The sequence below is a fragment of the Carassius gibelio genome, chromosome A7 (assembly GCF_023724105.1).
Source record: "Carassius gibelio isolate Cgi1373 ecotype wild population from Czech Republic chromosome A7, carGib1.2-hapl.c, whole genome shotgun sequence".
NCBI lineage: Eukaryota > Metazoa > Chordata > Actinopteri > Cypriniformes > Cyprinidae > Carassius > Carassius gibelio.
The window spans coordinates 20,806,252-20,832,305 of record NC_068377.1 but is presented as its reverse complement, the minus strand read 5'-3'; the positions used below and the strand labels follow the sequence as shown (position 1 = coordinate 20,832,305).

The window sequence follows — 26,054 nt, the reverse complement described above, 5'->3', positions numbered from 1 at the left end:
AGCCTGATGAATTTTGTTTTTGTCATATGATTGTCGATTGTCATCAAATACATGGGTACACTTCTGACATAGTTGTTTAAGAAATAAAAAGCTACACACTGCATCGGCTGAGTTAAAACTTTTGTTGAGAAACATACACTGCAATAATGATCACATCCAATACTTTTTAGTAATTACTTATTTAAATCCAAATGTTTTTTTTTTTTTTTGGAAAAGGCAGTGTATGTTTGAATGATGTATCTAAAATGTATCTAAAATGTCAGAGTTTGCAAACAATGTTAACATCTCTGAACATCACACTGTGACTGCCATTGGGACACAGCTCATTCTCTTTCTATCTTCCAGGACTTTTGAAGTGCAGAGACGTTTCAGAAAATCCTCATTAATCTAAAAATTGAGGTGACTTGTTGCAAACTTTTGTACTTGAGTCATTTTAAATGTTAAAAGTGATAGGAAAATTTTAGGGATGAGAGGACAGCAGGGAGATGCTTTACTCTTGGGAGTCAGTGCATAGTTTAATGGAGCGAAAATGCCAAAAATTACTTGATTCAATTAGCCATGAGAGCATTAGGCTGAGCTTCAGAGATCTCTCTATACTCAACATGTTTACATTGCTCTCCTGTAAACCTTGTGTAGTCAGCATATCCCTCTTAATTACTCTCTCATCAGATGGATTCCTTTCTAGTTGTCAGGGTAATTTCCCCTAATCCAGATAAAGCTCACACTGAAGCAATAGTTTCATAAATGCATGGCCAATCTAGACTTCTTGAGACGGCACCAGCCCACATCAAAGAAGACTCTGAGGCAATGTTTTTTGCTTCGTTTGGAAAAGATTAGCGGTTAAAGCAAACATTGTGTGTGTTTACAACAGAGGGTTTGTGTTTTCACATCTCATGTCATCTGAAGCTGTTGGCTTCTCTTTTAAATAAATCTGAATAAATGAGTAGCCTATTTTTTTATTACATCATATTTCATAAAATTCAAAATGTGTCTGTACGTTTTTTTGTTATTATATTTTTTTATTTAGTACGGACCATGTTGATGTCAACATGAAACATTAGCATATTGACCCCCCACTTTAAAAAATATATATTTAATTGGTCTGAATGAAAATATAAATTCATTTTTTGCCACTAGGTGCCACTTTTGGAGCTGTAAAAATAGCGGTTTCCATGGTTATGGTGTACACAAATTACAAATTAATGATCTTAAGGCAGTTGGAACCACAGTCACCAAGCAAAACATTAGTAACAAACCAATCAACAATGGACTGAAATCCTGCAGTGCCGCAAGGTCCCCCTGCTAATGAAGACACATGTACAGTACAGGCCCGGTTAAAGTTTGCCAATGAACATCTTAATGATTCAGAGAAGGCTTGGGAGAAAGTGCTTTGAACAAAATGTCAAAGGTCTTTGGCATTAACTTGACTCGTCGGGTCTGGAGGGAGAGAATTGCTGACTATGACCCCAAGAACACCATCCCTACAGTCAAGCACAGAGGTGGAAATATTATGCTTTGGGGCTGTTTTTCTGCTAAGGGTACAGGACAACTCCACCGCATTGAGGGGTAAATGGACGGGGCCATGTACTGTGAAATCTTGGACAAGAACCTCGTTCCCTCAGCCAGAACTCTGAAGATCGTGTCTTTCAGCATGACAATGACCCGAAACACACCGCCAGGGCCAGAGGAGTGGCTCAAGAAGAAGCACATTAAGGTCATGGAGTGGCCTAGCCAGTCTCCAGAACTCAATCCTATAGAAAATCTGTGGAGGGAGATGAAACTTTGAGTTGCCAAACGACAGACAAGAAACCTTAAAGGGGGGGTGAAATGCTCGTTTTCACTCAATATCCTGTTAATCTTGAGTACCTATAGAGTAGTACTGCATCCTTCATAACTCCAAAAAGTCTTTAGTTTTATTATATTCATAAGAGAAAGATAGTCTGTACCGTTTTTTCCCGGAAAAACACGACCGGCTGGAGGCGTGACGTGTGGGCGGAGCTAAAGAATCACGAGCGCCAGTAGGCTTTTGAGTTGAGAGCGTTTGGAAGCTGTGACATTACCGTGAGGAAAAAACCATCATCCAAAACAAACCATGGCTAACAGTCAGATTCAGCGTATATTTATGATCCAGAATCAGATCCAGAGGCTGAAATTTAACAAGAGCAGCATCAGCAACAACGTCTCTATGTGGTATGTACTGAAACTGTTTATATTTGCTTAGCGATTTTGGAAAATTACTAAGTTCCACTTTATGTCGTCTTTTTTTTTTTTAAAGCTGTACATGTGGAAAGTGCAGTTTGATGACAACATCACATGTTGTTTACATGATGTGCTCACACGCCGATAGCTAAGTTAACAACACAGAGATATTTGAAGCAGTTTTACTCACCGCCTGCGGATCCAACACACGATCGTGACCCTTTTTCATTGGGACTGCATTATCCTTAAGAAATAAACGATACACAAATCCGTCGTCAAACTGGACCTTGTTTGTAAAACAAGCATCTAAAAATAAACTCCATCCACTGGTCCCTTAATGCTGTTTTTTTGGTAATCTGTGCAGGGTTGTCTTGCCCTGGCAACCAAAAACACTTCTTTTGTGACATTTCGCGACGCTCTCACTCTGATCAGTGAAGTCTGTTTTGCTCTCTCTGCTCTGCTATACGGGAGCGCGCGCTCTTCCGGCAGAAGTGCCCTCAGGACCCATATAAGGAAATTCCGTCTAAATTCCATCTAACGTCACACAGAGCCATACTCGAAAAAAACTTTCCGAAACTTGTGACAAACCGGTGCCGTCTCAAGAAGTGTATTTTTGGAACAACTCTTTAACTCTCCAACTCTTTAACAGTGTAAAAAACTCAGTATGAATTTAAAAACCCTTTAAGAATTTAGAGAGAACCTGTAAAGTTGATGGACCAAAATCCCTCCTGAGGAGTTTGCAAACCTGGTGACCAACTACAAAAAAAACATCTTCTGTGCTTGCCAACAAGGGTTTTTGCACCAAGTACAAAGTCATGTTTTGCTTGTGGATTAAATACTTATTTCACTCACTCAAATGCAAATAATATTTTTAACCATTATATAATGTTTTTATTTTTATTTTTTTATTTTTTTGTGGTTGGTATTCTGTCTCTAAACGTTAAAATAACCCTACCATTAAATTACAGACCCTTAATTTTTTAAGCGGGCAAAATTACAAAATCAGCAGGGGTCAAAGAAATATTTTCCCCACTGTACACACACACTTTTCTGTGCCAGGTCTCTGTTAGGACCACCCTGGATAGAAAAGGTGTCACGGTGCAGGGTGCCGTCTCAGCTTCCCCTGTGGTCTGTGTTGTCCTGTCTGTTCAGTAGCTCGTGGTCTGGGCAATCAGCGCTGATCATGGCGGGGTTGTGAAGATCACGAGCTGATTCTTCCCCACCTGTCGCTCGTTCCCCCACTCCTTTATATGTCTCTGCTTTTCTGTCTGTGGTCGTGAGTAGATTGTTTTTTCTTTGCCCATGTTTTGCATGATTCTCAGTATCAGTCTCACCTTCTGTTCTTTTGTCAAAGGATCCGTAATTCGGAGATCCGGCAGCGCGAGTGGTCCGCAGTGTGCCGGCCAGCTCAGAGATCTCTGTGTGCGCCAGAGCATTTCATTATAGTTTATGTAATTTTGTGTTTTGTGGCAAGAATAAAGATTCTCCTTTTCTTTACTCTGCATCTGAGTCCTCTGTCCAGTACGCACCCTGACAAAAGGTTTAATTACTGTAATAGATATAATATCTTTTTTAAGACTGAAATTACTTCTAAATGTATCTGATTGAATCTTAAAACCTGCAGCATTACAGATTAATGTGTTTACTACTATTATTTATTCTTTTTTAGTATTAAGTGAATATGTATTGCTATTATATTTCTGTCCTCTTTTGTCTTTCTTGTCCAGGTCCCACTCACAATTGCTACCCCACAGGTTTTTGTTTCTTTGACCTTTAATGATAACTGATTCATTCCAGTCATTATTTTTGAATTTATATGTTTAACTGAAACGTGGGGATCTGCAAACATTTTTTTATTGCTTCAGTGGAGAGTGCAGCTTTATGCGGTCCACCTTAAGGGGTCTCAGATTCCACAGTTTTTTATAGCATGCCAGTTTCAGAGCCTAAACAAAGAGTGCAAAACCAGTGTGAAGTATGAACCTTTAGTAGTTATGCATAATGTATTCATTTCAATTCGATCCTCATCCTTTATATCTTAAATAAAAGTTATCTGTTCTCTGTTCACTTCACACAAGTACACAAATAAATGAAGATGGATAACATAGCCAATCTTGTCAGGAAGAGGCTTCAGGCTCTGAATGCTGATAATGAGACAGGACACTTTCAGTGGAAGAATGATATTGGGATCATGTCAAATTTAAAGAATGTCAAAAAGAAATACAGATGGAAATGTCTCATCAAAGAGGAATTATTGCCTTGCAGAGGCAATAATCTACAAAAGCAAAAGAGAGTTGTGGGTGGGGGTGGATATAAACAGAATAATGTAGATATATGGGAAATTATTACAACATAAAGAGTTGCTTGAGAGAATTACTGTGTTGCAAAGGTGACAGCTGTTATGGCAGTAATAACAGCTGTGTCCACTATGGGCTTCTCTCACTGTTTCTGGCGGAGGAAAGCCTCCACTGTCAGCAGGCCAGGAGGCCTTGCCAGATCTTCTATCTGCAGAGTTCATTATAAGCATATCTTTCCTATTTGTTCATCAATGCACCGTTGTAGGCCATTCAATCACGTCTCAAACATACAACCACACAACACTCACAGTTAGACACCCTGTGCTTTCACTTTAGTTTTTTGATTTTCCCCACAGATTTAACAGTCTGGCTGGATTTACAGGGAGTGATGGGAATAAATCATTGGGAGGAAACAAACAGCTGGACAGTGGGTCTGTGGTCCTTCCCTGCATTCCCTGCATCAGCTGTTTTTATGTGTCACTCACATGCCGGGTGTTTATTGCCAATCTGTTCTTAGAAAACAGATTGTGTCGAAATAGAACAACATACACTACCGGTGTCTGTAATATTTTCTTTGTCTTTGAAATAAGTATTTTATGCTAACCAAGGCTGTATTTATTTGATGTAAAAAAAAAAAACAACAACAAAAAAACTGTAAAACAGTATTATTGTGAAATATTACAAACTGTATTTGTCATTTTAAAATGTAATTGATTCCAAAGCTGAATTTTATCTACGTCGAAAACAGTTTACATTTTTTGTGGAAACCGTGATACATTTTATTTTTTCAATAATTATTTAATTAATATAAAGTTCAAAAGAACAGCTTTTTAAATATAATTGTATGACATTGTAAATATCTTAACTGTCTCACTATTATTTTCATTTTAAATATTAGTCTTTGCTGGAAAAAATACTAATACATGCAAAAAAAGAAAAAAAAGATAAAAAAATCCAGCAAGAATGAGCATACACACTGTAAAAACTGATTTTTTGAATTTGTAAATAAAGATAGCATCAGTTAAGTAAATTTTACAAACAAATACTATTTTGCCTTTTTATTTCAAAATATCACGTTTAATTCAATAAGCTACTTGAGGTTTAATTTTTATTTATTTTACTTTAATACATAAGTAAATTCAAATGGAACTGGCTAAGTAGAAATGAAAGTTAAAAAACGTATATTTTAATTGGAGCCGTTTGTTATGTTTACAAGGATTCTTTAAGTAAAAAAGTTGTGTGTGGTGTACCAAGTTTTGAGGTCTCTGTGTTCATTTGGCTATTAAATTTTTGTGTGGCATACTTTTTTGAGTGGGCATACTATCTTAAAAAGATAACAGCCTGTCTACATGCTTACTTGCATGTTTGCAAGTGAACCACATACTGTAATAGCATGGTGGTTTTCCAGTGTTACCTTGTTAAAGTAAATTGTATAAACTCACAGATTTTATTTAATTCAATGTATGAGTTTTACTTAAAATATGTGAGTGCAAAATTTGCAAAAGAAAGACTAATCTGTACACTTTTTTACAGTGATAAGCATAACATAATGTAATATTTACAAATAAAGAGTCAACAAAATTAACTGGGAATTTCTTAACTTAAAAATGTCTAATTAAACCTACTAATAATTATGTTTAGGGTTTTACTTGGAAAATTATGTTAATTTACTAGCCTTTTCTGAGTGAAAAAACTTTTCCACCGGGGGTTTTTCCACAAGGTTTTTTCAAGTAAATCCTACTCCACATTTTTCAGTACAGAGTGGATGCTACACAGCGAAGCTTTCTCAGACTATCCCTTAGGACATAAAACCACAGTTTGCTGTTTATTTGTATTTATCCTGTGCTTTTTAAAAACCAATATACAATAAAGTTTTAACTTTATTTTAAGTTTTAACCCAAAACTTCACTCCACTGGATTATGGGTAATCAGCCGGGGATAGATTAGCATCTGACACATTTTAAACTGGAGTACTGTCCAGTTAATGCAGAGGAAAATAAATTAGACGTTTATCACGTATCCTCATTCTATCCAGTCAGTCGTTTATTTCAGAGACACTAGACAGTCATTTAAATTATGAATGGCTTTCTGTGTATCTTTTTCTGTGTGTGTGGTCCCACTGCATCAGAAAGGTTAGCTGAGGGATTGTGCATTATTTACGAAGTGATTCATTTTCTTTGTCTGGCTTTATAAGAGTGACTTTCAGCATAGACTCAGTGAATTATTCCCTCTCTATCACTTGATTTACTGCTTTTTAAAGAAACGTTCATTGGAATGCCTGATTGTGAACTGAAGTCAGTGCTCTGTGCAGTCACAGTTCACATGTGGTATGTTTGCCATGATGGGTTTTTCAGTGATGCCTCTTGTGGCATCGTGTTTGTCCGTTCACGTCTCGTCACAGGCTGGTTGACTTTTCCCTAATAAATGTCACCAACTCGCTGAGAAATGGCATTCTCCCAAAGCTACAAATAGAGAACTTTTTCTCAGCACTTTTTTAGACATAATTTCACAAATTTCAGGTAAACTGTGCACTTTTTCAAAGGCTTGCTGAAAAATGCACTGACAGATTTTTCGAGCAGACTGAGAAAAAAATGACTGGAATTATACAGTACATTTCTGTATCCTCTTTTCTCTTTTGGTTTTGAAGCACTTCAGGCATGAGATAATGAAACATGCAACATAGCCAGTGCCCAGTAGGAGGAGAAAACACAACCGCAGACAGACATAAGGGAGGTCAGGCGGTTCATCAGTGGCCCCCCTTGTGTCCTACTTGAATGCATCCCTAAAGAAACTCAGTTTATTTGGAGAGTCTCCTTTCAACAAAGTTAGAATCTATTCAGATGTCTGCCTGAATTTCAGGGGCTGTAAACAATACAAAACAACATCAACATATCGTGAAAATCATTTGTGAACTGTAATATCCTCTATAAATGTTGTCAGTGAGAACAATAATTGCTTCCATAATTTATATTTCATTATTTGATTAGTGTCTAATGCACCTGCCCTCTGTCTCGTCAACTAATTAGATTTATAGTGTCTATAAAAGACGTCCTGCAGAAGCCTTATGTGAAGGCGCAGTACAGTACTTGCTGTCTTTTAGGCAAATTGCAGTCCTTCCCAGCATGTGATGTACTGAAGATATTTCTAGACTAAGATTTAGATGTAGTTAAACCCAGTTTGCCAAGCTGATATTCTGGGATGAGGGCCAGTATGTTGGTATAAATGCACTGGCACAGCTCTTTTTCTCCTAAGGTTTCCGATAGAGAGTCTGTCTGTTGCCGTGCGGTGGACTGATTGATGTCTACTGTACCTATCCTCTGTCTCTAACAGCATTACTCATAGTTTCCCCCCAGCAGTACTATGACCCCTCGTCTCACAACAGTACAGATGGAGAGACAAACTGTAGACCTGCCTTTTCTTTAGTTGACATCATTTTTTGCCACTGAAGGAAAAAACCTTTCGACTAGCGGATTAATGATTTAAGCGTAAAGGCTTCTGTGACGCAGTTGAGAAAGGATACAAGAGGCACTTTTACACTTTTCCTATCTTGGCAAGCCAAATCTGTGTGTGTAATGCTTGAGGCATTTATCTGCTTTTATGCAGGACAGCGATGGTGACAAATCCCAGGGATCTCTGCTGAGGTTTGAGAAAACGCTTCAGTCTCTCTGTTATCCTTTATTGAAGTTCTGCACTGTTAAGCATATTTTAAGCATATTCTAACACCTCTAGTAGTGTGTATAGAAGAGAACTGTATTTACAGTCATACTTTTTCTCTTTTTTCCACTCTGTGCAGTTAACATGTGTCTCACCCCTTAACATGTGTACTATGTAATTAAGGAGGTGTGTTCTATACCCCTTCCAAACCTTTCCAAAGCCTTCCTAAAGACCCAAGCATTAGAAGCACATGGCTGAAGTTTATTTTTAATGATGTGCCTGATCTTTTATTTTGAATGTGTGCAATAATCTTAAACTTGGATGTGTATCACAGCATGAAAAAAAAAGAAAATATCTCTTTCTACTTCTGTTTCATTGCAACTATATATATATATTTAGTCCCCAATTTTTACATTTACATATTTTATTATTATTATTATTATTATTATTATTATTATTATTTGTCATTTAACAGACCCTGAAAATTAATCTTTTAACATTGGTATTAAATCGTGTTTTTAAAGTGATAAGAAATATCCAAAAAGGAATGTCCATTTTTTCAATCTGTACATTATAATGTTGCTAAGGGTTATAATGTTGCTTTATAATGATACATAAATCAATTGATGCACTTAAAATGATTGATTATTTTTGTCTCAAAATACTAGAAGTTGAATATCAGCCAGAAATTGTTTAAATGAGTGCATATTATTTTGTTCTAGACACTTATGATGACAAGATTTACTCAGTATCAGGTTCTTCTCGTCCTCAGTGCTGATTTTAACCTGGTTCTGCTCTCACTTCCTCCTGGTAAGCAGATAAACTGAGGGCCTGTATATTAAGGAAGTCTTTGCTTCCCTTCACTCTCAGCTGATGTCAGCTTTGTTACTGCTCAAAGTAAATGATGTGAAGATTATTCTCTGCATGCTGATGTCAGTAATGAGTTCAGTGGGCTTTGCTCTAAGCTGTTGATCATCAGACTGTATTTGCATGTTGTCAGTGAGTGAAAAGCTTGCTCCCAGTGGTCCATTAGCGTTGTCCTGCAGACAGCTGGGTGCAAACAGACACTTTCCAAAGGCCACCATCTGACGCCTGTGCGGGGGCACTCGGCCCCCTGGGTGGACTGAGAAAACTCTTTGCTGTGTAGCCTGATGCCAAAATGCATTGTGGACAGCTAATATGTTTGATTAGGTTCAGCATAATTAGTTCAAAAGGTATTGTCAAAATGGTGTCTGTACTGATGAATAGGGAAGATTTGCAGTTGTTTGCGATCACAATGTGGTATTTATTTGGAGAAGCACAAATGTTTCTGTCTTCTTGAATGATAAATTCATGTTTGATAAATGTTTTATTCATCCCCATGTATGTGAAGCCTTTAAAAATCATAAGTGGAAAAAGATACTTGGTTATTCTTCCAGATACAGCTGTGTTTGCTGTTAAAGTTAAAGTAAGCCTCCTTTTCTTCAGTATTCCCAGAGAGAAAGGTTCTTTAAATTAGTTACAGATCGCATCTGGTAAATAGTTATGTTCTTGACAAATTATGGCATGAATAGCCACGAGGATGTTTGGTAATGGCTGATGCCTGAGATGCTTTTCAGATTTGTTTTGATGGAAGTTGATGAAAGACAAAGTGAAGGACAACGATAGAGAGAGGAAAGGAACATAATATGTGGAGTGATAAAACGCAGAAAGGAGACTTGTTTTGAACAATTTTGATAATGATCAGATGGCTTGCTTTTGCTCAAATCAGAAACGGAAAACAAAACAAACGAGACGGCGCTGATCCATATGCACTATTTGTAGAATTACAGTCAACTAGAAAGACAAAACTTTTGATTTGATTAGTTTATCTAATTCTCTCTTATAGGCTAATGTTTAAAAGTTTTGGCTCAGCATGGATAATAAGGTTTGGCTTAATAAGGAATAAAGAATTGATTGTAAGTGTCAGAAAAGTCATGTAGAATGTTACAATAGGTTTCTATTTCCAATAAACACTGTCCTTCTTGTCATTTCTCTCTTTTTTTTCACTTAAATGTCTGTGTGTGTAATAACAGTTTCCACAAAAATATTAAGTGTTGGTTTTGCGTTTTCATCATTAAGAAATGTTTCTTGAGCACCAAATCAGTAATAATAATAAATAGTAATCTTATTATTAGAATAATTTCTGATGGATCGTGAGACTGAAGACTGGAGTAATGACTGCTGACAATTCAGATGTATCATCACATGAATAAATACATTATAAAATATAGTGAAATACAAAACAGTTATTTAAATTGTAATAATAGCCTATTTCACAATATGAGTTTTTAATGTATTTTGATCAAATAAATGCAGCCTTTGTGACTTCTTTCAGAAAGATATAAAAAATCTTAACAACTTGTAGAATGGTACAGTGAATAACAGTGTGTGGGAATTTATTTTTATTTTATCATTAATTATGAATGTGGAAATCTTAAACTTATATCACTCAGTGTTTAGAGCAGCTGATCTGTATATATATATATATATATATATATATATATATATATATATATATATATATATATATATATATATATATATGAAAAAAAACACATTGAAATAAATAATTTATTAGAACAAAACATATTTGGCCCTTTTTTTTAACCTGCTAACTGTCACCCCGTCCCGTATACGGGACGCCTACGTTGACTATACTATATTACAATCAAATCTAATCTAATCTTGACAAACTATATATCGTTGGAAAGGTCTAAGACTCCCAAATATATATTTTACCAATATTGTTTGTTAAAAATTATGTAGGAAAAGTAATATATTAATTTATGACAAGAGTGCACCCTCAGAAATCTACATTACAAAAGGAGCTTTGACCTTTGTTTAAAAAAAAGACTTCCTAGTTGTCTTTTTCTCTATCACATTTTAGAAATCATCAGAAGTTATATATCACTTGAAAACATAAAATTTCAAAATTCATCCTTCAAAACCAATTTTAAAATCAGACATTGTATTACCATGTAAATGGTACATCAAAATCATGTTACAAAATGTTTTCAGTCATGAATTAAAAAAATTTAGGTTTGTATCATGCACATTCAAGTCTATCTTCAAAAACGTGAGTGACAGTTAACAGGTTAATTGTAAGAAATAAAGCACATTGTATACTGAATCCTTGATATATATATATATATATATATATATATATATATATATATATATATATATATATATATATATATATATATATATATATATATATATATATATATATATATATATATTCTGGCTTGAATCCAATGCACGATATATCGACGTGATTGCAGGAATAACTTTTTGTACAATTTGGCTTGAGACCTGCCATAAATCACTGTTAAAGGTTAAAATAGCTTTTCAGCCACAAACAACCTCCAAACCTTTGCTTTTTTGCTCACACCTTTCTGTTTTTAGCACTTCTGTCATCTACAGAGGGAGGGACAATCTCAGGGCAATAACCGTATCAGCCGATTCCCCAAGCAAAGCCCAAGACTGGCCCGGTCCACACGCTTCCTGACACATTCTAATACTGGCCTGTCAATCACCCTGCCAAGGCCCTGAATCTCTCTGACCCTTTTCGTGGCGCTGCTTTTCCACTGGGCTTTGCTGTCAGAGACCCAGTCTGTGAGGCAGCAGAGAAAGATAAAGGAGACACACAGACAGAAGTCATCCCCCTTCACTCACACACTACTGTTTTGTTACTGCAAACTCAGACATCCTACTTACATGAATAAAAGATAGGAGAGACTTTAAGGATACAACCCACCCTGGCTTTTATACCTCAAGCAGATAGACCAGAGGAAGGCATCATTGTGTGTGTGTGTGTGTGTGTGTGTGTGTTCTCTATTCGACATGTGTTTTAATGTGTTCAATGCTTAAAAAAGCATTTACCATCCATTACACAAACTTGGACTGAAACCAGTTTTGTAGAGATACAGTACAGTGCATTTAATTGTAAAAATACTTCAAGGTAAGTAGAGTCACATGGCAGAAAGATTCTTGTGGTGGAGCTGCAGTTAGACTTCATCATATGTACAGTATTGTGTTGATTGAAGTTATTACTGGCAGCCTAATCAGCAAGATAGCTGTTTTTTTTTTTTCCGCTTTTGCAAAAATGCCATAACACAGAGAAATACATACATAAACCCTACAACATAAATTGTAATTACCAAGATGTTACTGTGTGCATTTTCAGACCTATTGCAGCTGTCTGTGCATTGTTCCTGTTTGGATTAAATTACTATAATGCAACTGATGAATGTTGAAGAAAGCTGCTGAAGAAACATTTGTGTTGTGTTGTGTTGCTTATTGAATGTGTGATTTTTATTGTTTTATGCAGGAAAAAAAAAACTCATAAAGAAAAATGTATAAAATAAATGAACTGTATGTTCATCATTGCTATAGCAGCAGCTTTCAGTGCAGTCAGTCTTAAAGATCCAAAAAAGAAAGAAACAGAGTAGTTATTAGCAGAAGCTAGGGAGATGTTGGCCGTCAAGAGTTGATGACTGTCAAATAAGGTTAGTGTATGCTGTCTGACACCAAACACATCATGCTTCAGTGTAAGTCTAAAGAACTCAACTCTTGCAGTGATGTCTCTCTGCTGGATTTAGAGAACATTTTCTCAGAAAATTTCTCCCAGACTGAAAAGTTCTTGTAAATGCAATGTTGCTACAGATATGAGATCCTACAAGAGAGAGGTGGATTGAGTGTTGTGTTCTCAATGTGTTTGATTTGCTTCATCTCACACACATTTTCAATGGGATTTTTGGACACCACTGCATTTTTTATATAATTGTAAAGACAAATTGTGTATATGTATGTATAAATATAATTATTTGTATTTAATTACACTTTTTTTTGTCTTCGTAGGTCATCCTCATTCTCACTAAATATTACCATGCAGACTCCAACAAAGTTCTTGAGAGTTCCCTTTGGAGGTAAGTGACAGAAGATTTCTTTTAAAATTAAAATTATAAAATAAAATGTTATAATTTCTTTAGATTGGACTTAATCTGATCTTCAGCTAAGACTAAAGAAACTCCCAGTCAGTTATGTGAATATGTGGGTTTCCTAACTATAAAAGATCTAGTATGCTAATTAAATTTGTATTCACTGCAGTGATTTTTTTTTTTTTTTTGAAGGGCTGAAATTATTCAAGAAAGATGAACATCATGATATATAAATATGGTATACAACTGTGTCTGTGATTTCTTGCTTTTAGCAGATGTTACCGTTTTAAAAGGTTACATATTGGATTAAATAGTTATAAAAATTTAAATTTAGAATGGATAATTAAATTGAAACAAGATGCATATTGAATTAACCGAGTGAGAGAGAAAGAAATAGGAAAAGATTGAGTGCAGCAAAAGGGGCCATTCGCATAGAGTGAATTTTTGCTTTGAAAAAAAAAAAAAACACGAGATGCAGGCAGTAGAAATTGAAAAACCTCAATGTCTTGAGACAGTTTTTTTTTTTTTCTAAAGTTGAACTTAATTTCATTTGAGTGTTGTGCTGAGAATGCTGCAGCATGCATGGGAAACTGTGGAAAACTAGCGCAATGGAATGGAAAAAAACGTGCTCTGTGTGAACAGCTTCTGAAGCTCTGAAGAGAGAAAGAGAGATGCCGGTGAGGGCTGGAGTCTCATCTGATGGCCTTTAACACCCTTGTCCAAGAAGACAGAGCTCAGGTAAAGAGGAAGAGCATAAGAGGAGAATCCAAGAGCAGATGCCAGTGAAAAGAGAGTAAATGTAGATGACTGAGGTCTACTGTACCTTTATTCGGTTCAAAACATTCAAACTGACCATCAGCAGGTCACAACTGACCCTCCCAACAGGCTAAGACTGTCTGTGACCTAGGGAAAAGGTCTCTTTTGGAAAGAAAACAGGGTTGTAAGAAGTAAAAACATTCCATTGTTCAAACCATGCAAATTTACCATCTAAGAAGCAGGAGTTCATGTAGAGAGCATAGAAATGACCATTGTTTATTCCTGGATCTTTCTCTTGTGTTGGTTTCTGCCATCCTCTTGGGTGTGATAAGCGTCTCTGCAGCGAACTTAGAGATGCCTTCATCAAGACTGGTGAAGACTTTCCCGGACCATGGGCTAATTGCCTCACACTATCCACTATTAGCAACTTACCCTGACCGTTAATGACTGCCAGTTAGGTCTTTGTTTGTTTTGCTTTGTTTGGAGCTTTGTAGACCTTTCTGGGTTAGGCAGAGTTAGGCTTAATGACCAGTCTATCATGAGAGAAACGTATTATTTATTGTGGGGTTTAAAGATTGAGGCCACTGAAGTGTGAAAAGAAGATGGAGCTAAAAATATAGTGCCGCATATGGAATAATTGATGCCATGTTTGTTCCAATGCTCTCATTAGCCTGTCTGTGTGAGGTTGATATGAGGGTGGCATTAATTTAACATTGGGGCTCAGAATATATCAGTTGCACAGCTGCCTAATGACCAGGTGGAATGCTAAACACTGTCTTTTTCCCAGCTAGAGCTTCGCCATTTAACGGACCCAATGTTACATGCGGGCAAACAGAAATGTGCACTAGAGGAGCTGAAAAGAGATTATATTTTGAAAGAAAGGGCACAGGACTGTACTTGACTTGTGTTTGGGCAGGTAGGGAACCGTTGTGGCCATCTGGATATTTCTTTATGGCAGGAAGGCAAAAATGAACAGCTTCATGCTCTTTTTTCATTTCGTTATTTGAGTCGTAAGGATAACATATTCCTTGTCCCACCTATCGAGGGCTGTATTTGACTCACTTGAGTTGCACTTGCTGCTTGTAAGGAACAGTTGGTAAGAAAGGCCACTCCACTCATGCCTCTCATGCAAGAAAATGTTTCACTAACACAGATGGCTTTCCTAAAAAAATCAGTGTTCTAGAATAAATGAATCGAATTAGTAAAATTTTCTCTTACTTTATTCATGATATTCATAGAGCCGCCGAATCCCAGACTTCAAAGTCCAGTCCGTCATTAACCAGACAGACAGTCTTTCTCTACAAGTCATTCAATGAATTATGTAGAGTCTTCCGTGTTGATGTTTTAATTGTTGTTGTTCAACTTATAAATTATGCACTGATATTATGATGGAGCGGTCTAAATTCTAAGACACAGGGAGCAGATAAATCAAATTAAACTGGAGATTCAAGTTCAGCTGAGGCCATGAGGCTTTTTATTTGTCGGTTAATGTTGAACATTATCTGCATCATGGCAGAAAAGTGTGTGAAATTCTTTTGGTGGTTTACTGAGGAAATAGCTTAAAGAACAGGCTTTTTCCATTTGAATCAATTAGAACAAATATTATGTCAATGTCTGACCATTATTGTACTGTGTTATTTGGACAGGAAATGAAAGAAGTTTCTGGCAGGGCTGTTGATGGAAGATAAACAAATACAATTTTGATTAAACCGATAATAATAAATAACATATATCACTTTGCTGAGTAAACCACCAAATACAGATATTAAATTATTATGACAAATGATTAAAATATGACAAAATTAAAATATTTTCATAGCCAATAATGACAGTTTATTATATGATTATATATTTGTTTGTTTGTTTTAAATAACGTAAGGGTGAGTAAATTATGTAAGAATTTTCATTTTTGGAAGAACTGTACCTGTATAAAAGATAACAGTTTTTCAGATAACAGTTATTAGTTCTCCCCCAACTCCACCTCCTACACCTCTTTTTCGCACTAAGTGCAAATAGCCCGCCTTGTTGGCTGAAGCGGTTTACACTAACTCCTCCCACCAATGTGTGATCCGGCTAGTCAACGCTGCAAAAGACAACCACCGTTTGTCAGCTCCAGTCTCACAGATGCTAAAACATGTGACGCATTCAATTTGAAGCGATCGACCTGGGTCCGAATCCACCTTTTGGCAAACTTTTTCAAATTTCAGATCACATCAGAAAAGCATTTATTTTTAATGAAAATTAAGAATATAATCAAAAAGCTGAAATTAAAGTATTGGGTAGGGTTAGGATAGGTGTAGAGGGAGCTTTATTGTTACAATAAATTGACATTATTTTAATAATTTGAATTAAAATTACAATTTACTCCAAATAAGTTAATATTGTATACTATTTTACAATGTACTACAATACTGAGGTGTAGACACTGCCTTTTTTTAATGGTAGATGATAGAAAAATTCCCTTTTGCAGAATTTATGTGTTGGGAACATGAATAATAGTGTAGATTTTTTTGTTTTGTTATCACATTATTATTTTTCAATAATTAATCACACCACATTGAGTGTCAACAGCATTAGTTTCTGGACATATTCATGATACATGATTGTATCTTGAATGTTGATGGCCATGAGAAGGTCTGGGGTTCTTACATGATGTAAGCATACTGAAATATGAAATATAGTATACCACTATACTGAATCTGGGCAGTCAGGGTAAATACAAATAAATACATCAAAGCTGATACGGAGATACCTAGAGAGACACCATAATAATTAAGCACCTTAATAATTCTTGATGGTACTAGCAGTTAGCATCTAAAACTAATTTAGTATCTAAACATATACGTATATTCCATTAAATTTCACATATGTATGGTGCTGCACTCTGTGGCACGATTACCAGCAGGATATACGGGCAGGTTGGGGTGGAGGACAGATTCTGGAGGAATTGACAGAAAGAGTGAGGCAAGCAACTGTTCACATTGCAAAGTGACACTTCATTTTGCTGATGTCGTCTTACCTTAGCATTTTATTTTTGCTACCAATCCTCTAAAGCTTTTATTTTTACCTCGCTCTGTTTGTTTCTGTGCTACTGCTCTTTATTTGTTATTATTGACCTTTATGTCAGTAGAGAGAGGGTGAGAACACAGTAAGTTCCAGTGATCACTGAATATGTGATTATGTGTGTGTTTCCTCTTAGGTTCAAGTTAAATTCCCTATAGAGCAAAAGAGATATTTATGACAGCGGTGAACTCTCGAGGTTCGACCAAAAATGCATGTTTCAGTGTCAGTGATCTTAGATTTAACTCTGTTTACATGTAATATATTTTTTTTCGGATCCACCACAGTCATTCTACATATGTTATTAATATATATCTAAATTATCCCAGTCTGAAGTGGGAAAACTACTCTCTTTTGAACTTGACTTAAGTACAGAGTCGGCAGCTAAATGAGTGTTTCTCAACCAGCAGCCCACGGCTGGCGAGCTCTCACTTATGTTCTCTAATTTTAACCATTTAGCATTGATGGTGTTTCATCTTTGCCTGCATTTCCACCAGTGCACATGTACGAGCTGATGATAGTAACATTTTTTTTCATACTTTTGCATTGTAAAAGTATCATTTGTAAAATATATCCTTTTTAAATTTTAAACTGACAGAAATAACACCAATTATTTCAATGGTATGCACTTCATCAACAGCCAGTCTAATAATAAACGTTTTTTCTGCCATCAAGCAATTCAGGTGATCCAAATACTGAATTCACCAACTGCAGTGTCAGCATTGTTTCATTCATTAGTTTTGCAGAATTTCCCTTTTCTGTGAGGGACTTCACCTCATCTTCAGTTATAGATGTGAGAGGACAGCTAACAAAATGAGATCACTTTGGAATCCTTTCATATGTTGTCAAAAGGTCACCCAAGCTTGGTAAATGATCTGATTTAGACTTCAGACTTTGTGAAAGTGTTTCCAGTTTGGTGCACCATATGCAACAGATGTTAAGCAGTTGGAGCGGGTGGTCTATGGGCATGACTTTTATCTCATATCTCAGACTGATATCTCATTATTTTTTAACAGTCCAAGGAAGGACACATTTTATAAAATCTTTTTCTTTATTTTTTACCTGCCATCATACCCTTGAGTCCCCCTGAGGAGATTAATGCTACATTCCCACAGCATCATAAAATGGTTGCATGTCCTGATAAATGCGGTTTTGCTCACACACAGTTGAGTTAGTGTCAGTAATGATGATTGCTTTATATATATATATTCAGTGCACAGTAAGTGTTGTCTGAACAAAACCTAACTAGACAGCTAGCTGTTTCAGTTGGACTGAAAGTCTTCATCTCCATCTACAGTTACAGACATTATTCACAGGTACTGTGAGAACAGAAATTGGGTTTGTCATTAATGGTTCATGCAGACAATATTTCGAGGTCCTCCTGTAAGCGGTTTATGAAGAGGACAATTTAAGATTCACAACTGTTGTCAGAATCCGCTGGACTGTACATGGCTCTGTTAAACTGAAAGAAAGTTGCCTGATTTGAAAACACCTTTGTTTTATAGTGTAGTTTATGATGATAAGAATATGCACTTCTTCAAAATATGAATACATATGATTTCTTTCAAGCTTGTCAAAGAACCAGTGGAGCCAGTGGATGTATACAGTATAAATGACTACTTCTCAGAGTCTGTTTAGCAAACTCCCAGTCGCGCTGAAGCTGATTGTGCAGTTTTGAAAGCACAGACGCAGGCGGCATGAATACATTCTGATGTGTTTACCTGGAGTGCACCACAAATAACATGAGTGTGCGCACAGAGACAGACAAGGAGCTGTTGTGCATGGAGACGCAGGAGTACACCCACATTCACACACTGGAAGCGGAGCAGCACTTCCAGTCACACCTTTCAAATGCATTTTGTGTTTAATACTCTCTCACACTTGTCTTGTGCAGATGGGATTTATAATTCATGTGTTCTTCACACATCTTTTGAACTGCTGAAGAAGGATTGCCAAGCCCCCATCATGCCTCACTAACACACACACACACACACACACACACACACACTTCTCAAGGGGATTCACTCCTCCATAATACATGAAGAGATTCTCCAGCATCCCATCAGCCCCCACCCCTCTGACCCCCTGTGCCTCCGACAAGTGTAATTAAGGGTCCTTGGGGGAGGAAGAGGGAACAAAAGGAAATCACTTTAGACAATGCCTCCCAAGGCCACCAGTCTTTTTAAAGAGACTTTAAAAACTGATTTTAGTATCCCAATATCCCAGCTGTTTATGCCTTTACTTTATACTTTTTTCTTCTATTTATTTCTACCTTTCTTTACTTGGATCTATCACAGCTGCTGCTTCTCTCCATCTCTCTGTGTGTTTGTTCATTCAGTCACCCGTCACTCAGCCCACACAAAATCAGCACAGAAAGCTCTGCAGATTTCCACAGAATAGGAACGTCTGTCATTCACAAAGATCTAGACATCTTCCCGCCTCTTCCACGCTTGTTTTTAAAACGTTTTGGCTATTTTGATTATCACTAGGTGTGTTATACTGTCCGGTCAGCTTAACACATTTTACCACGAGTTTTAAAACGATGGCAAAAAAGTCAGCAACAGATTCGGTTGAAATGTTGATGATGAAGACTTTCACCAAGGTTGCATTTATTTGTTCTAAACAGTATTGTTGTGAAATATTTGTACAATTTCAATATCTTTTAAAATGTCATTTATTTCTGTAATAGCAAAACTGAATTTTCACCAGCCACTACTTTAGTAAAGTCTAACATGATTAGAATTGATTCTAAAATGATGATTGAGGGCTCAGTAAATATTTTTTACTGTCATCAATGTTGGAAAACAGTTGTGCTTCTTAAGATTTGCTTGGAAATGTTTAAAAAGTTTAAAAGTAAAAAAGTTTTAAAGGTTGTTTTTTTTTCAGAACATTTTCCTGTTTAACAAAAAAGAGAAAAATTGATGAAACATTTTATTTTAAAGACAAAAAATGTAAAAAAATTTAGTCTTATACACCTAACAGTACCTACCTACCATCATAAGTGATAATTGTATTTGGGGTTCCCAAATTGCCATTGAAAAGTTTAAAAACCCTTGCTTTAGGTTATAATCCTGTCAATCGTTCTGTCATGACTTTCTCCATGACTGAGATTTCCTCTTCAGTTTGTAAACTCTGTACTCTTTATAAGAATCTTTCACTTTCCCTTCCTCACTGCCTCTGAGTTGTTAAATAGTTAATCGTGCTCTGGCTCTTCTCCTGCATGTATATTGTAATGTTATGGGTGCATCACACTGGTTTTCCTGCAGAATCTGAGAGAAAAATAAGATCTGTAAGAATAACATAAACTATAGTTCAGTATCTGTAAGGGAGTTTTTTTGTTTGTTTGTTTTTCCTTTGAGGACCCGAACCAATGACCTCGAGCCAGAGGCCCTCTTTGTCCCTTTCTTACACAAGCACATTCACACATAAAAAGAAGAAAACATGTAGAAGGCTTGAAAATGCGGCTGAGCGGAAAAGGAGAGAACAGTCCGGGGAGGCAAAATATTCAAGTTGCCGTTCTCCACAGATCATCCTAGATAGTCTTTTCTCGAGAATCGAAATGTGAACTGACATGCTTTCTGGCACACTGTATCTAACCTTCCCATGTCTGTGTGGTTGTGAGTGAGAGTCAGAAGAGCTTGAAGCAGCTGTAATGAGGGAAGGTGATGATGGTGCCGTTCACAGTGACTCTATTTACACCCCAGAACTGCTAATGATGATAGTGAAGGGGAAGAAACAGACACAAACTGAGAGTCAAATGCATATGCATGTACATGCAAAGTAATTAATTGTAATTTCTATAATTTTGTTGTACATTGTTGTGTGTATGTAACAGCTTTTGCTATGATTTGTGCAGTATAATCGTGTTCATTATAGCAGTAAAGCTTCTTTGAGTTCTGAGGAAGACTTAAAATCTATAGAGATGGTTAGAAAGATATTAAGTAAATCACTTCAGACATACACAGCTAACTGGAAAGACGAATTCAACGGCTAGAGCCCAGCTGCTTTCTTGCACAATTCAAGTGGTTTTGCATTTCCTACATGAAGGCTGCTGACTCATAAATACTTTCATCCACTCTGCTGTTTCTGTGGCAGTGAAAACTACAGGGTGTGGGATATGATAGACAGACACAGAGAGTCTGCTAGATTGTTGTATGAGACAGAGAGAGAGACACATATGATCTGATCTGATGAAATGCCAGTTGAATTATTGTTCAATGTGTAGGTGTGAAACATGTTTAGAAATGATTTTTTTTATAATTTGGAAATGCCCCCCCCCCACCCCCCCAATAGATTTTCTGGGGCATTTTGAACTTAACTGTGGATTTTTTTTCGTATGATATTATAAAGACATGCAATATGGCATTTAGATACTTAAGATGAATTAAATAAATTCTTAATCGGATAAATTATGGACAGTTCAGAAAAAAAAAGAAAAAAGTTTTCCACAATTAATATTTAGCAAGACACTGTCTACCATCTTAGTTAAATTATTATTATTTAATTTATTCTTTAATGCTGTCTTTTGAGCTTTGGGCAGTGATTGTTTCAAATTCTTACTCCAGCGTTTTATTAATTTTTTCATTCCTAGATATTCAGCAACTGATCTGACCGCTAGTCAGTATGGTAAAATGCACTAAACTTGTAACTAGAACAATGGAACATAGCAAATGTAATATTTTAATAATAATATAACCCTTAAAATTCCTTCCATTGGCATTTTTTGCCCAGATCCCTGGTCTGTTTCTGACCCTGGTGTAAATATCATCTAACTGAATGGCTGTGTGAGCAAATACACTGCTTTGAATATCTGTGACAATCTGAATGTATGTGTGTGGGATTGCTTAGTCTGTTGTCAAAATCGTCCCTAGAAGTGAGGTGAATCAATGATTCATAAATAAATACCCTGTAATCGGTATTATTAATTAGCTTTGTATGAAAATTATAAAATTGTATGGTTTATACTTCTTTAGATAAGTAAGTGTGTGTGTGTGTGTGTGTGTGTGCGTGTGTGTGTGTGTGTGTGTGTGTGTGTGTGTGTGTGTGTGTGTGTGTGTGTGTGTGTGTGTGTGTAAAAAAGGAGAAAAGAGAGAAGGAAAGACATGTAAATCTGGAATGTGAATGGTTTTTGAACGAGCTGAATGGAGTCAAACGCGTCACCATCTGGAGAGAGTTTCACATTTCTGTGGACATTCCTTCAGTGACGAAAAACAGACTCAAACTAAATTACAGGCAGCTGCTGCTCTGAGAAACACATAAAGGAAAAGTGAAAAAACAAGTGTCCCCATGCATTTGTTCTTCATTTGGGTTTGCAGAAACTGTGAATGGATTCAGAGCTCAAAAAACAATGGCTCTTCTCTTTCCCCACACGTTTTCCTATTTACCCTCATCAGTTAAAGTGCTTGGCTCGTCACCAGCTGGATTTCACCCTCTCATTTTGTTGCTGAAGTGAGGCTGAAGTTCCGGACCTCACAGCTCAGGGGCTAAACGGTGCTGACAGAGCCTCTGTAATAACAGGACACTCGGGAGTTGTAGTTCTCCTGTCTCTCGCCCTGTAGCAGCTGAAATTATCTATAGGTTTGTGCAGGTTAAGTACTATAAAGCAAAATCATAAAAATGTTTCTGGCAGGTGGTTAAGAGAAGATCTTTCAGACATGTCTTTGTGGTGTAGACGTGTCTACAGCTGCTTAGATATGCATATGCACACACTGTTATTTCTTTTCATCAATACCCGCTGATTTTTGCCTTCCCTCTCCTCAAGACGTGAATAATACATTCCTTCATTTCCTCGGCCCACTTTCTGACCACACGCATGCTCACCGCTGACCGTAACAATTCATTTCATACCAGATCACTTAGCTCTCACCACAGACCATGTTTCTGTAGTGCAAATGTCTTACAATATTCAAAAAGCCTGTTATCTTAAACTGTTTAAAAACTATCTCATGAAGTGCCCTGCCTTCTGTCGTTTATTTTGGGGCCGTGTTGTGCTGATTTGAGTGGTCTCACACAGATCCTGCTTTGAATCAAAGCTCTTGCACACACAGACACAGACTAATGCTCAAGAGTGAGTATTCAGCACGTTTCAGATGTGAGTTTACCATGGTGCTGTAGGCTCAGTGGGGAGCACTGAGGATATACAGTCACACAAAAACAGACTATCCAGCTCCATTCTCCAACAGACAGCCTGCTGCGTGTGTGTGTGTGTGTGTGTGTCTCTGTGTGTGTTTTTGGCAAAGGTGCTTGGCAGACAAGCCCATCAATGCTGTGAAAGTGTTTGCCAGGCTTTTATCAAACACCTCTGCTGGAGCTCATTGATTCAGCCCGGCAGGGTGGTCAACCAAAAGAAATCCTTGGTTTAACTTCAGTGCATGTGCTGTGTTGGTCTCTTGTATAAGGACCTTCGGTCACTAGTTTTTGATTAAAATGAACAATGTAATATTGTATTCAATCTGGCTTGAGATACAAAGCTGAACAACAAATGTGATTATAATTAGATCTTTTTTTCTCTCTCTCTGCGAGAACTTTTTGAGAAAAACAAAAACGATGATAGGAGTTGAGAGTGTGAAGAGACCTTGTTGTGCTGCTGAGCACAGTGTACTTGGACAGCAGCCTAGCTTCAGGCACAGACGCAGAGAGCTCACTTTGCTGTGATCTCATTCTCTCACTCCCTCTCCTGCTTTCTTTAAGACCAACACCTACACACACAATAAGATGGAGGCTAGTGTAATCAAAAAGGGCAAACTCATGATGTGTAAATGTGGCATACAATAACACATGCAGCAGCAGTTAGCAACTTGTTTATACAGGGTCCTTCAAAAATTTGAGCATTTAAGTCATACTAATATATACAAAATATCCAGTGACATCTATACAAGTGATTTTATTTTATTATATTTTTAAAAATAATACATCCAAATTATTTTGATATTTGTATTCATAATTCAAAGACATTTTTAATTAGGACTTGGGTTTTTGTAGTGGCTCAAAGCGCCAGCTCCCCTCAAACACAATCTGCGGGTTTGCTGTATTGTCTAATTTAATTCAGAACTTTTCTACTTCTCAGTAATCTTTGCAGATTGTGTGAATGTATGACATTTGTCTTATTCTGAAAATTGCAGAAATTTAAATGACTATAGCTCAAGCATTAATTGGGGGGGGGGTCAGTCCCATGCACACCTCCTGTAGTGCTCACCTTGTCATTATCAGCAAAGGTATCAGCGCTCTGGGTCAGCTATCGGGAAGGCAACTGTTTTATGTTTTGGCAAATTGCTAGTGAATTTGCATGTATTTATAACATCTCATTTGTATTTTCTGTACGATTTGCTTGTTAGATTGATTTATTTTTTATGATGTTTTCATACAAATCTAATCGTATGCTAATTTCGTAAAATATGTTTTTCATGTAAACAGGACTGGATATTAATGTTCAAAAGAGATTATTTGGCCACTGTTACCCATGCAGTATATGAGCTCAATTTGACTAATTATACTGTGAACACTGCATGATTAAGTAAATAACATCAGTAATGAGCCACAGCCTATACAGTTGAAATGAAGTAGAAAACAAAAAACATTTTAAAAAAGTAAAAAGAGATTATTGTATCTATTATCTATCTATTATTTCTTGGAGAAAACACTTTCTCATTACTCAGCCGCAATACCATAGAGCTTTTCTTCTGTTTCTTATAGCAATTCTGGCTCCAATTCTGTGAACATCTTGATTGGTTTGGGACCAAACAAGAATAACGGTGTGGATAAACTCTCATGATCCTTTACAATTTCATTCCAAGCCCCAGGGCATGAAGAGAAAAAAGGAGATGGGGAAGGAAATGGAGATTTTGGGAGAAAAACACACCGAAAGCATTGAAGAGGGTTCTTAATTAAAGCAAAAGTGGCCAACAAAGATGCTGTCATACTTTTCCAAGCCTTTGGCCACCTCCCCTTCTCACTTATTCCCTTTCACACACTCTGGAAGCTCTTGAGTAACAGGGGAATAAACAGTCCTGCCGAAGTTCAGAAGTATAGGAAGTCCTTGAGAGTGCCAAGTGTGCTGCAATCTCGCTAGCTGGTTGCAATAAATGTGCTGGCTCTCTGAAAAGCAGTCAGTTTGGGCCTAACATGGAAATCATGTTGTCCAAACCATGAATGAACACCAGGAAGGCATGCATTCATTAATGCTTTCATATCTCCTGAATGCTCTTGAGGAGTTTTTAAGATGCACAATGTACAATCTAGGCAGAAGGAAACTGAAGTCATATTACATGTAAAACTTTCGCAACTTCCAGCTGGTATTTTTTATTTCTGGGCACACATTTGGTAAGACTTTATTGTCAATTCTGCAGCCTGCTCTATGTCCCCCTAGACCTCAGGAATATTTGGTGTAGCCGGTCTCATCAAGCGCTCTGTCCTGCTGTTGGATGATTCAGTTTGTCTGGGTGTACATGGCAAGGTAAACCAATGAAGACATGAAGACAGACCGAAGGAGATCTTAATAGCTCAACTACAGACAGACAGACAGGTTCAGACACTGAGTTCCAGCATCACAAATAGTTTCGGCACCCAAGAAGGAAAGAAAGACAGACCACATGATTACAGAGTTACCCATCCAGAAAACAATCAGGCTTCCATTTCTGCATAACAGGCCCATCACATAATGTGGTTAATGTTGTAACACATGTGGGCACATTAAGTTAATTAGTCCTTAAACTGTAAGATGATTCAATCGTCCCGAGCTGTAATGGCACGTAGAGGGAGAGAACAGATTGACTGTATCTGTCTCCTGTGCTCGTTTGATAGTGTTGTTGATGACAGCGAGGATTTGAAGTGATTCTTTTAATATGATCATGACTGATAAGATGTGAGAGATCGTAATTTAATGTATAGTAGGGTATTTATGCTCATTATGTCCAAAATGCAGCTTTGTAGACAAAAGCTAAATGAGTGGTTTTCTGATACTTCAGGTATTGTCTCCACTTGTATCCATCTCTTTGGTGCTCAAACTTTCTCTAAGAATGTCAAAACAGAAATGTGTGCAAAATATTCAATTACATAAAGAAGATAAAGCTGTAGCATTTCAGAATAATTTTTATTTGTAGATTATTTATACCTAAATATTCAACTATTA

General features: G+C 36.8%; 1 protein-coding gene across 2 annotated transcripts in view; it reads left to right on the top strand.

Moving 5' to 3' along the window:
* Nucleotides 1-26,054, top strand: part of LOC128016782 (VPS10 domain-containing receptor SorCS2) — a 165,968-nt gene that overhangs the window by 35,117 nt on the left and 104,797 nt on the right. For both annotated transcript variants that reach the window (XM_052601570.1, XM_052601571.1), the window contains exon 2: nucleotides 13,032-13,099. In XM_052601570.1, the coding sequence (XP_052457530.1) occupies nucleotides 13,032-13,099 (68 nt within the window). The remainder of the gene's footprint in view (nucleotides 1-13,031; nucleotides 13,100-26,054) is intronic.